The sequence below is a fragment of the Balaenoptera physalus genome (genome assembly GCF_965194825.1).
Source record: "Balaenoptera physalus genome assembly, chromosome: 13".
Lineage (NCBI taxonomy): Eukaryota > Metazoa > Chordata > Mammalia > Artiodactyla > Balaenopteridae > Balaenoptera > Balaenoptera physalus.
Genome location: NC_138892.1, coordinates 39,164,227 through 39,177,165, shown reverse-complemented (window position 1 = coordinate 39,177,165; position 12,939 = coordinate 39,164,227). Strand labels below are relative to the sequence as shown.

General features: G+C 39.3%; 1 protein-coding gene and 1 long non-coding RNA gene across 5 annotated transcripts in view; one reads left to right on the top strand and one right to left on the bottom strand.

Annotated features, from left to right (window-relative positions):
- Nucleotides 1–12,939, bottom strand: part of LOC309640469 — a 183,425-nt gene that overhangs the window by 16,125 nt on the left and 154,361 nt on the right. The gene's annotated exons all lie outside the window — the stretch shown is intronic.
- The window catches only part of OTOGL (otogelin like), a 156,920-nt gene that overhangs the window by 100,317 nt on the left and 43,664 nt on the right, over nt 1–12,939 (top strand). For 3 of the 4 annotated variants that reach the window (XM_082418857.1, XM_082418858.1, XM_082418856.1), the window contains 3 exons: nt 346–463; nt 4,823–4,902; nt 5,211–5,252. In XM_082418857.1, coding sequence (XP_082274983.1) covers nt 346–463; nt 4,823–4,902; nt 5,211–5,252 — 240 coding nt within the window. Of the gene's footprint in view, nt 1–345; nt 464–4,822; nt 4,903–5,210; nt 5,280–12,939 lie in introns of all 4 variants that reach the window. The other variant, XM_082418859.1, reaches the window with a different exon arrangement.

The following is a 12,939-nucleotide window of genomic DNA, read 5'->3' as shown; positions in this document are numbered from 1 at the left end:
TTGCAAAAAGTAAAATTCCAAACAAGTGTATGCTATTATCATGATACATAGATCAATGAACACCCACTAAACATAAAGAAAGGGAGAAGATTTCGAATTTCCCTTGGCCTCCTGCACCTCTTGCTTTTTTAAATGTTTGGAAGGTAAACTAACATCTTGATATTCAACCTGAGCATGAAATGCTTTGATCAGCAAGCAATTACAATGCTTTTTATTCCCCATAGCTCTGTCTTTTCCACAGCATTATAATCAAAGAAAGATCAAACCCTAAAGATTTACTATCATAAATCATTATTTTTCAAGCTGTCCATTTTTGTACATAATCTAAATTTCATTTTTCCCCAGAAATCCAGGCAGCAGTGCCTTACAGGAGGATGTGTGAATGGAGATATGAACCTTGTGCCACTCCCTGTTTTAAAACGTGTAGTGACCCTGCAGCTCTAGCATGTAAATTTCTTCCACCGTAAGTCATGTTTAACCATTCATGAACAGATTCTAGCATTAGCAGATTCTGCTCTCAGTGATTTTTTCTTTTTAGATTAAAAAAATTCTTACTAATAATTTGTTCTAGATACTCATTCACGAATTTATTTTGTTTTATTCAAGCAGTAGTTATTGAGGGTCTGCTGTATGCCAGCAATTCTTCTAGCTGTTAGGGATACAGTATTGAACAAAGTATTTACCTTTCCACAGCTTAAACATTTTGTTGCATTGAGGCAGAGAATAAAAAATAAAAATGTAAATATATAATGCAATATATTGTTAGGTGGACTTATGTATTATGGAGAAAAATAAAGGACAGTAAGGGAAACAGGGAGCATAAGGCAGGTGTGTGTGTGTTTGCTCATTAATGTAGGGTGGTCAGGGAAGAATAGGCTGACAAGGTGACATCTAGTGAGAGATGTGAAGGAAGTGAGGGAACTAGCCATGTGGATATCTGGGGAAAGAGCCTTTCAATCTGAGAAACGTGTAAAGGTCCTGAGATGGGAATGTGTTTGGTGTGCTTGAGGATGAGCAAGGAGGCCAGTTAATTGGAGCAAAGTGAACAAAATTGAGAGGTAGGAGAAGAGAGCAGAGAATCATAGTGGTGGGCGAATCATATAGGGCCTTGTAGCCTGTTGTGAGGACTTTTTTTCTCTGAGTAACGTCCTGGTGTATTTTGGGCAGAGGAGTGACAGAATCTTTTAAAATGTTTACACTGGCTATTGCACTGACTTTTGGTGAGGGGAAGAACAAGGGCAGAACTGGGCAGTAATACAGACAAGACACGAAGGGGATTTGACTAGGTTGGTAGCCCTGGAGGTTATGTGGGAAGTGAACAGATTCTGGATATATTTTGAACTTAGGGCCATAAAGGATGCTGATAGAATCAATGTCAGTTATGAGAGAAAGAGGAGTTAAGGACTCCAGTTCAGGTCTCAGCCTTTTGTAGGTTTCAGAATCATATGAAATCGCCATTTTTGTGGTCAAAACTGGTCAAATATCAACAAACTTGAATGATTCAATTTAACGGAAGGGCTGAGTTGCCATTTACTAAGATAAGGAAGATGTTAGGAGGAGCAGTTTGGAGGAAAAGCCAGGAATTTGGTTTTGAGGATTTTAAATTTCAAACTGAAAATTGTTCGTTGGATTTGGTGATCTGGAGAATAGGAAGAGGCAAAATGGAGATAAGCAATGTAACAGCTTTTTTTTTTTTTTTTTTTAAGGAGTTTTGTTGTAAAGGAGAACAGAGAAATGCAACAGTAGTAGGAGGGAATATTTTTTTTTTTAAATTAATTAATTAATTAATTTATTTATGGCTGTGTTGGGTCTTCGTTTCTGTGCGAGGGCTTTCTCCAGTTGTGGCAAGTGGGGGCCACTCTTCATCGCGGTGCACGGGCCTCTCACTATCACGGCCTCTCTTGTCGCGGAGCACAGGCTCCAGACGCGCAGGCTCAGTAATTGTGGCTCACGGGCCCAGCTGCTCCGCGGCATGTGGAATCTTCCCAGACCAGGGCTCGAACCCGTGTTCCCTGCATTGGCAGGCGGATTCTTAACCACTGCGCCACCGGGGAAGCCCAGAGGGAATATTTTTAAAAGAATCATTTTCTATTAGTCATTTATGAGCTTCTGCTCTACAACAAACACTGGCACTAGAAAAGGTTCTGGCATATGAGTAAATGAGATGTAGCCCTTATTTCAAGGAGCTCACAGTCTTTGGGAAGAAGACAGGAACAATAGCAGATAATTGACAATACAGGGGAAAGAGGGCTAGAGGAATAACCACCACTACAACTAGCACATTGAAGTATTTACAGCATGACACACACTGTGCTAAGTGCTGTACAACTGGTAATCTCATTATTCCCATTTTCAGAAGAGAAAACAAACCGAGGCACAGAGAAGTTAAGCAACTTGCCTCAGACCATACAGTTTGCAGGCAGTAGAGCCAGAGTTTGAACAACTACATCCTGTTGGGTAACAGGTGCTATGGGAACAGAGAGAAGGAAATGATATTTCTGTTTATTTTCTTAAAAAAAAACAACCAGTTCTTTCTGAAAAGAAGTCTTCACCATTCACTTGGACCCCTCACATTCACAAACCTATTTCCTGTCTCTTCTGGGAGCCATCGGGAGGAGGGGAAATAAGAGGGGCCCCATAGGAAGGAGAGCACGTGGGGGAGGAAGGAAGAAAGAGAGAGGGGCAAGGCCAGCCCTGGCACTGGGGAGGAAACGGAGCTATATTCTGAAGTGGCATTTGGCTGGTTTATTTCTTGCGGCATACCCAGTCTCCAGGGTGGTTGAACCCAGATCCTCAGTGCTTCCATTGTTTGGTCTGTAGCTCCCCCGAAGTTTCCTTTTTGGTATAGTTAGAACACAGAGAAGAGACTCGGCGTGAAACTTCACCCCTGCCAAGCTGTTTCTCATCTCTGTCTTCACCACTATTTCCTTTCTACTTCCGGTTCCCTGGGCTGAGGCACCTCATTATGGCTCCTCCTGGTACTTGAGGTCCTGAGGGGAGACTCAAGTACTGAGCTGGCGTGTCAACATAGCCCTGCACGCCTCCTCCAAGTCCCCAGCAGAACCACCCTGCTTGTTCTAGATGATTTCAGTTTCTGGCACATAGCAAGTGTTGAAAATAAAAATATCTAGTGGAAATGAGAACTTTTACGAGAAAAGATGCCAACTAGCGTACCACAGAGCCCATATGTAAGTAGAGCTATCCCTATTACATAATATACCTATTATAAGAACTGTTCTACATCTGAGGCATATTTATCAGTCAGACGTTGACTAGATTACCAGTTGTATGACAAAATAAAGAGGACCCTGCTGTGTGCAACCATGACGACATTTTAAAGGAACAAGTTACTGGGTTTTGGAAGATGATTTTAAAACGATAGCTGTGGTTTTGACTTGCATAAAGCAACTGCAGGATAATTGAGTTGTATAAAAAATGATGTTTATTTAATGTGAGGATAACCAGCTGGCCCTAGTATTTTCAGTAATCTAGTAACTTTTTCTTTTTCGCTTGACAGAGTTTAGAGTAGGATAGGAATATCATATACTGGTTAAAATTTTATTATTTAAGTTCACTTTATGAAATAAATAATTGGTCTTGTAAGCTGAGCTATTGATGTTTTTAAAAAAAATTTGTGAAGGAAGTATCCAAGAGATGGCCAAAGGGTCTTCTGTTAAAAGAGAAATTAGCTTTTCTTGGTTTTGGATTTCCTTCCATGAACGAGTGCCCTCTGGTGGCAACATGTGCCCCTAGTGTCAAGTTAGTTCATTTCCACACTGAATTGGAAAGGGGCTGTATTTTTGGTCCAAATTTTTTACTTTATAGGTAAGGCAATTGGAAATGTTTTAAAATATTAAAATTAGTATCATAGCCTGCTGGTGTATTTGAGAGGCAGATAAGCAAGCCTTTTTTAAACTATATGTACAGTAATTCTCTCTAGTATGTATGAATCTAATAATTGGTTGTACATGAAGGATATATACATGAAGGATATATTTCTTTTGAATCAGAATAAACTGGACTCTGAGCCCCAACTGAACGAGAAGGAAGACTTTATCTCAGTCATTATCTTGGCTTCATTCCCTTAGAGGATAAGCATTCAGGATGGTCCTGCCTGTTTTTGGCCCCTGATTCCCAAGCCCATGCTTCTTGAAATGTGGGCCTGCTGATTTCATGTGCCCACACACAAGACCAGACGTTTTGGGGCTTGAAATTCAGTCTCCTTAGGCTCATATACAACCACCTCCTCCCAGAGCACAGCCACTATTTTGGGCACAGGCCCTGAGGCTCTTGAGAACTGCAGCCTCTGCCACCCCCTTACCTGTTCTCAGAGAAGAGCATGTCCCACCTCCATCTCTGCCACCCAGAGATTCCTAGTTACTTTTCGATGACTTCAGGGCTTAATAATCAGCAGGGAGAGCCCCTGAACATCCTGTTTTTGTTCTACCAACGTCCTTATGGATATTCAAAGAGTGTGTCTCTCTGCTTATATGTGGGGGAGTATAGGAAAGTAACAGTATGATGAACATAGAGTAAAATCACAATTACAGAACATGGCCTTAGTGTGTCCCAAACATAAGTGTATGTTTTGAATATTCTGTGTTCAGATTCTGCCTCAGTCATGAATATTTCTTTATCATCCACTAGCTTGTGATTTCATACAATGAGGTATGATGGAATAATAGCAAGCAGAGCACTGCTTAGTGCTTGACAAGGAGAGCAGAAGAATTTTAGGAAAACTGTATCTTAGTTTCCTATATTAAATGTAATATATTTTTATATTCAAATTTTTTTCGTACTTTAATTTTTTTTTCATTTAAAGGGTTGAAGGATGCTTGCCCTACTGCCCTAAAAATATGATCCTTGATGAAGTCACTCTCAAGTGTGTTTACCCAGAAGACTGTAAGTGTGAACCTTACTTCACTTATTCTGAAAAGTAAAATACTTGAATATTTTTTATATGATGGCAAGTGACTATGAACAGAAGTTTTAGACAGACAATAAACCTTCATGACATTCTTATTCATTGTCCTTTTCAAAGTTGTTGGATTCTGAATTACTTTCTAAACCATGTAAGTCTTTGCTCTCACATTCCTCCTGCATCCTCTCTCCCAAAATATTTTCCTTAAAGCTAAACATCCTTATATGAACTATGTGGGCTTCACTTTAAGCAAAACAGATTAAAGAAGAGTATCTTTGCTTCTTTGTAGGCATACCTCTGATTCCCACAGAACCAGCATTAATTTCTCCAGGTAAGCCATCTCTACCCATGTTTACAGGTATCGTTACAACTTGAGACACTAAACTTAGCATCATGTAATTTAAATCTTGGCACTCCTAAACAGCTGCTGGTGTTAGTACTATCCCATCCACGAGAGAACCCAGCAGTCACTTTGGTCTCACTAAGTAGCTACTCACTGGATCAACAAGCCACATTTTCAGAATGGCTTCCACCTTTGGTCCACCTCTGTCCCATTTCAGTTAGTATAGATAATAAGAACTTCCCTCACGTCTTTGCCTAGAATTTAGCTTTTACTAAATCCTGATTAAATTTTCACAGTGACTAAGTTGACGCTGAAGAGACTTTAAGGCAAATGAAGTCATCCTTTAAGCACTTTTATTCTCATTCCTGTGTTCTCTCCCAGCCTCTGGAGGAGGCATTCTGGGCTCAAACCCTCACTTCGCTCCCTCCCTGTGAAACTTGCCTCAGGAAAGGTTTGAATAAATCCACTCACAGTGAGGCTTGACAAACCTAATGTATTATATCTCCTGGGGTTATAATTTAGAAAAATTCAGGTATTTATTCTTTAAATATGTTTGACAAGCTTTCATTGAGTGTCAACGCTGCCAGGTACTGTCCTGACACTGGGGGTGGGGAGGGGGGAGGAAGGGAGAATGGTGAACAAATCACAGCCCCAACCCTAAAACAGCGAATAGTCCATAGGCTGTCGTGATATTACAGTAGGAGTAAGTACAAGCGGTAAGCAGGAGGGGTCTTATACTTATTTTGGACGTGTGGTCTCAGTTGGGTAACAGAAGGTCAGAGGTAGATAGCTAGGAGAAGGAGGAAGTGTGTGCACATGCAAAGGCCTGCAGCCGAGAGGGAACCTGTCACACAGAGGGGCTTCAAGCAGGTCATCGCACCTTGAGAGTGTGGTGTGGGGGAATTGTGCCAAGAGATGGTGTGGAAGAGATGTTTAAGGCCAGATCACAAACGGCCCATGACAGGAAATTGTTGGGTTTGTGTTTTTTTCTGAAGGCCATGGCAAATCACTGGAGGATTTTAATAAGTCCTGTGACATCTTCCAAATAATAGTCTCACTACAATCATCGCTATTACTACTATTCTTTTTCTTTTTTTTTTAAATTATGATATTTATTTTTTATTTTTATTTTTATTTTTTTCACACACACACACTGTATTTTATTTTTACAAGAGATAAATAAACTGACACCAAGCATTGTAAATGGATGACCACAACAAAAGCAACATAGTTGCAATTACCAAACACGAAACACACTCATACTATGTCATAATATTGACATTCAGTCCAGTAATGCTCCACTGTAACAGCTCCTTTACTTTGCAGTGAAAATTGATTTGTACAGTTTTTGCCTCTGAGTCCTTCTGGGATTTTTTTTTTTTATTCAAACAGAAAGTCACAAAGATTATAATCATCCTCATCAGTTCACTCAGTCCCATGTAATTAATTTTTTTTATCTTGATCTTTTGTTAGCACTTTTATGAATTCATCAGTTTTCCATTAGAGTTCTGAAAATGCTTATTCATTCAGTTCAGCAGTATAGTCAGTTACCAGAAACCTGTACTTGTCAGAGTCTTTTCCATGAATTCCTTGAAGATGAAACCCTTTTATAGGAACATTTTTGCAAAAGCATCAGAGTACACCCAGAACTGTCTGTAAATGACAAAAGACTTAAAAATGACCACGGTTAAAGATTTGATGAAAGTTCATAATAATGCAACTGACAAGGAAATTTAGTTATTTCTGAGATACACATTTTAAAGTAATAACTAGAGTTATGACTTATAACATTATACCAGAACATATAAGATTTTTAGAAATTTCATGTAATATCTGAAACATTTATATTAACATATTTCCATACAAATAACCCAAAGAAAGTTTAGTATTAGTTGTTTTTATTGTTTGTTTGTTTTTTTATACTGCAGGTTCTTATTAGTCATCAATTTTATACACATCAGTGTATACATGTCAATCCCAATCGCCCAATTCAGCACACCACCATCCCCACCCCACCGTGGTTTTCCCCCCTTGGTGTCCACATGTTTGTTCTCTCCATCTGTGTCTCAACTTCTGCCCTGCAAACTGGTTCATCTGTACCATTTTTCTAGGTTCCACATACATGTGTTAATATACGATATTTGTTTCGCTCTTTCTGACTTACTTCACTCTGTATGACAGTCTCTAGATCCATCCACGTCTCAACAAATGACTCAATTTCATGCCTTTTTATGGCTGAGTAATATTCCATTGTATATATGTACCACATCTTCTTTATCCATTCATCTGTCGATGGGCATTTAGGTTGCTTCCATGACCTGGCTATTGTAAATACTGCTGCAATGAACATTGGGGTGCGTGTGTCTTTTTGAATTACGGCTTTCTCTGGGTATATGCCCAGTAGTGGGATTGCTGGGTCACATGGTAATTCTATTTTTAGTTTTTTCAGGAACCTCCATACTGTTCTCCATACTGGCTGTATCAATTTACACCCACCAGCAGTGCAAGAGGGTTCCCTTTTCTCCACATGCTCTCCAGCATTTGTTGTTTGTAGATTTACTGATGATGACCATTCTAACTGGTGTGAGGTGATACCTCACTGTAGTTTTGATTTGCATTTCTCTAATAATTAGTGATGTTGAGCATCTTTTCATGTGCTTCTTGGCCATCTGTATGTCTTCTTTGGAGAAATGTCTATTTAGGTCTTCTGCCCATTTTTGGATTGGGTTGTTTGTTTCTTTAATATTGAGCTGAATGAGCTGTTTATATATTTTGGAGATTAATCCTTTATCTGTTTGCAAATATTTTCTCCCATTTTGAGGGTTGTCTTTTCTTCTTGTTTATGGTTTCCTTTGCTGTGCAAAAGCTTTGAAGTTTCATTAGGTCTCATTTGTTTATTTTTGTTTTTATTTCCATTACTCTAGGAGGTGGATCAAAAAAGATCTTGCTGTGATTTATGTCAAAGAGTGTTCTTCCTGTGTTTTCCTCTAAGAGTTTTATAGTGTCTGGTCTTACATTTAGGTCTTGAATCCATTTTGAGTTTATTTTTGTGTATGGTGTCAGGGAGTGTTCTAATTTCATTCTTTTACATGTAGCTGTCCAGTTTTCCCAGCACCACTTATTGAAGAGACTGTCTTTTCTCCATTGTATATGTTTGCCTCCTTTGTCATAGAGTAGTTGACCATAGGTGCGTGGGTTTATCTCTGGGCTTTCTATCTTGTTCCATTGATCTATGTTTCTGTTTTTGTGCCAGTACCATATTTTCTTGATTACTGTAGCTTTGTAGTAGAGTCTGAAGTCAGGGAGTCTGATTCCTCCAGCTCTGTTTTTTTCCCTCAAGACTGCTTTGGCTATTCGGGGTCTTTGTGTCTCCATACAAATTTTAAGATGATTTGTTCTAGTTCCGTAAAAAATGCCATTGGTAATTTGATAGGGATTGCACTGAATCTGTAGATTGCTTTGGGTAGTATAGTCATTTTCACAGTATTGATTCTTCCAATCCAAGAACATGGTATATCTCTCCATCTGTTTATATCATCTTTAATTTCTTTCATCAGTGTCTTATAGTTTTCTGCATACAGGCCTTTTGTCTCCCTAGGTAGGTTTATTCCTAGGTATTTTATTCTTTTTGTTGCAATGGTAAATGGGAGTGTTTCCTTAATTTCTCTTTGAGATTTTTCATCATTAGTGTATAGGAATGCAAGAGATTTCTGTGCATTAATTTTGTATCCTGCAACTTTACCAAATTCATTGATAGCTCTAGTAGTTTTCTGGTGGCATTTTTAGGATTCTCTACGTATAGTATCATGTCATCTGCAAACAGTGACAGTTTTAATTCTTCTTTTCCAATTTGTATTGCTTTTATTTCTTTTTGTCTCTGATTGCCGTTGCTAGGACTTCCAAAACTATGTTGAATAATAGTGGTGAGAGTGGACATCCTTCTCTCATTCCTGATCTTAGAGGAAATGCTTTCAGGTTTTCACCATTGAGAATGATGTTTGCTGTGGGTTTGTCATAAATGGCCTTTATTATGTTGAGGTAGGTTCCCTCTATGCCCACTTTCTGGAGAGTTTTTATCATAAATGGGTGTTGAATTTTGTCAAAAGCTTTTTCTGCATCTCTTGAGATGATCATATGGTTTTTATTCTTCAATTTGTTAACATGGTGTATCACGTTGATTGATTTGCATATATTGAAGAATCCTTGCATCCCTGGGATAAATCCCACTTGATCGTGGTGTGTGATCCTTTTAATGTGTTGTTGGATTCTGTTTGCTATTATTTTGTTGAGGATTTTTGCACCTACATTCATCAGTGATATTGGTCTGTAATTTTCTTTTTTTGTAGTATCTTTGTCTGGTTTTGGTATCAGGGTGATGGTGGCCTCATAGAATGAGTTTGGGAGTGTTCCTTCCTCTGCAATTTTTTGGAAGAGTTTGAGAAGGATGGGTGTTAGCTCTTATCTAAATGTTTGATAGAATTCACCTGTGAAGCCATCTGGTCCTGGACTTCTGTTTGTTGGAAGATTTTTAATCACAGTTTCAATCTCATTTCTTGTGATTGGTCTGTTCATATGTTCTGTTTCTTCCTGGTTCAGTCTTGGAAGCTTACACCTTTCTACGAATTTGTCCATTTCTTCCAGGGTGTCCATTTTATTGGCATAGAGTTGCTTGTAGTAGTCTCCTAGGATGCTTTGTATTTCTGCGGTGTCTGTTGTAACTTCTCCTTTTTCATTTCTAATTTTATTGATTTGAGTCCTCTCCCTCTTTTTCTTGATGAGTCTGGCTAATGGTTTATCAATTTTGTTTACCTTCTCAAATAACCAGCTTTTAGTTTTATTGATCATTGCTATTGTTTTCTTTGTTTCTATTTCATTTATTTCTGCTCTGATATTTATGATTTCTTTCCTTCTGCTAACTTTGGGTTTTGTTTGTTCTTCTTTCTCTAGTTCCTTTAGGTGTAAGGTTAGATTGTTTACTTGAGATTTTTCTTGTTTCTTGAGGTAGGCTTTTATAGCTATAAACTTCCCTCTTAGAACTGCTTTTGCTGTATCCCATAGGTTTTGGATCATCGTGTTTTCATTGTCATTTGTCTCTAGGTATTTTTTGATTTCCTCTTTGATTCCTTCAGTGATCTCTTGGTTATTTAGTAATGTATTATTTAGCCTCCATGTGTTTGTGTTTTTTACGTTTTTTTCCCTGTAATTCATTTCTAATCTCATAGCGTTGTGGTCAGAAAAGATGCTTGATATGATTTCAGTTTTCTTAAATTTACTGAGGCTTGATTTGTGACCCAAGATGTGATCTATCCTGGAGAGTGTTCCGTGCGCACTTGAGAAGAAAGTGTAATCTGCTGTTTTTGGATGGAATGTCCTATAAATATGAATTAAATCTATCTGATCTATTGTGTCATTTAAAGCTTGTGTTTCTTTGTTAATTTTCTGTCTGGATGATCTGTCCATTGGTGTAAGTGAGGTGTTAAAGTCCCCCACTACTATTGTGTTACTGTCACTTTCCTCTTTTAGAGCTGTTAGCAGTTGCCTTATGTATTGAGGTGCTCCTATGTTGGGTGCATGTATATTTATAATTGTTATATCTTCTTCTTGGATTGATCCCTTGACCATTATGTAGTGTCCTTCCTTGTCTCTTGTAACATTCTTTATTTTAAAGTCTATTTTATCTGATATGAGTATAGCTACTCCAGCTTTCTTTTGATTTCCATTTGCATGGAATATCTTTTTCCATCCCCTCACTTTCAGTCTGTATGTGTCCCTAGGTCTGAAGTGGGTCTCTTGTAGACAGCATATATATATGGGTCTTGTTTTTGTATCCATTCAGCAAGCCTGTGTCTTTTGGTTGGAGCATTTAATCCATTCACGTTTAAGGTAATTATTGATATGTATGTTCCTAATACCATTTTCTTAATTTTGGGGGGCTTTGTTTTTGTAGGTCCTTTTCTTCTCTTGTGTTTCCCACTTAGAGAAGTTCCTTTAGCATTTATTGTAGAGCTGGTTTGGTGGTGCTGAATTCTCTTAGCTTTTGCTTGTCTGTAAAGCTTTTGATTTCTCCATCAAATCTGAATGAGATCCTTGCCAGGGTAGAGTAATCTTGGTTGTAGTTTCTTCCCTTTCATCACTTTAAGTATATCATGCCACTCCCTTCTGGCTTGTAGAGTTTCTGCTGAGAAATCAGCTGTTAACCTTATGGGAGTTCCCTTGTATGTTATTTGTTGTTTTTCCCTTGCTGCTTTCAGTAATTGTTCTTTGTCTTTAATTTTTGCCAATTTGATTACTATGTGTCTCGGTGTGTTTCTCCTTGGGTTTATCCTGTATGGGACTCGCTGTGCTTCTGGGACTTGGGTGGGTATTTCCTTTCCCATGTTAGGGAAGTTTTCGACTATAATCTCTTCAAATATTTTCTCTGGTCCTTTCTCTCTCTCTTCTCCTTCTGGGACCCCTATAACGCGAATGTTGTTGCATTTAATGTTGTCCCAGAGGTCTCTTAGGCTGTCTTCATTTTTTTTCATTCTTTTTTCTTTAGTCTGTTCCACAGCAGTGAATTCCGCCATTCAGTCTTCCAGGTCACTTATCCGTTCTTCTGCCTCAGTTATTTTGCTATTGATTCCTTCTAGTGTATTTTTCATTTCAGTTATCATATTGTTCATCTCTGTTTGTTTGTTCTTTAATTCTTCTAGGTCTTTGTTAAATATTTCTTGCATCTTCTTGATCTTTGCCTCCATTGTTTCTCCCAGGTCCTGGATCATCTTCACTATCATTATTCTGAATTCTTTTTCTGGAAGGTTGCCTATCTCCACTTCATTTAGTTGTTTTTCTGGTGTTTTATCTTGTTCCTTCATCTGGTACATAGCCCGCTGCCTTTTCATCTTGTCTATCTTTCTGTGAATGTGGTTTTTGTTCCACAGGCTGCAGGATTGTAGTTCTTCTTGCTTCTGCTCTCCGCCCTCTGGTGGATGAGGCTATCCAAGAGGCTTGATGGGAGAGACTGGTGGTGGGTAGAGCTGACTGTTGCTGTGGCGGTCAGAGCTCCATAAAACTTTAATCCACTTGACTGTTGATGGGTGGGGCTGGGTTCCCTCCCTGTTGGTTGTTTGGCCTGAGGCAACCCAACACTGGAGCCTACCTGGGCACTTTGGTGGGGCTAATGACAGACTCTGGGAGGGCTCACTCCAAGGAGTACTTCCCAGAACTTCTGCTGCCAGTGTCCTTGTCCCCACGGTGAAACAGAGCCACCCCCCGCCTCTGCAGGGGACCCTCCAACACTAGCAGGTAGGTCTGGTTCAGTCACCCCGGGGTCACTGCTCCTTCCCCTGGGTCCCGATGTGCACACTGCTTTGTGTGTGCCCTTCAAGAGTGGAGTCTCTGTTTCCCCCAGTCCTGTCGAAGTCCTGCAATCAATTCCCACTAGGCTTCAAAGTCTGATTCTCTAGGAATTCCTCCTCCTGTTGCCGGACCCCCAGGTTGGGAAGCCTGACGGGGGGCTCAGAACCTTCACTCTAGTGGGTGGACTTCTGTGGTATAAGTGTTCTCCAGTCTGTGAGTCACCCACCCACCAGTTATGGGATTTGATTTTACTGTGATTGCGCCCCTCCTACCGTCTCATTGTGGCTTCTCCTTTGTCTTTGGATGTGGGGTATCTTTTTTGGTGAGTTCCAGTGTC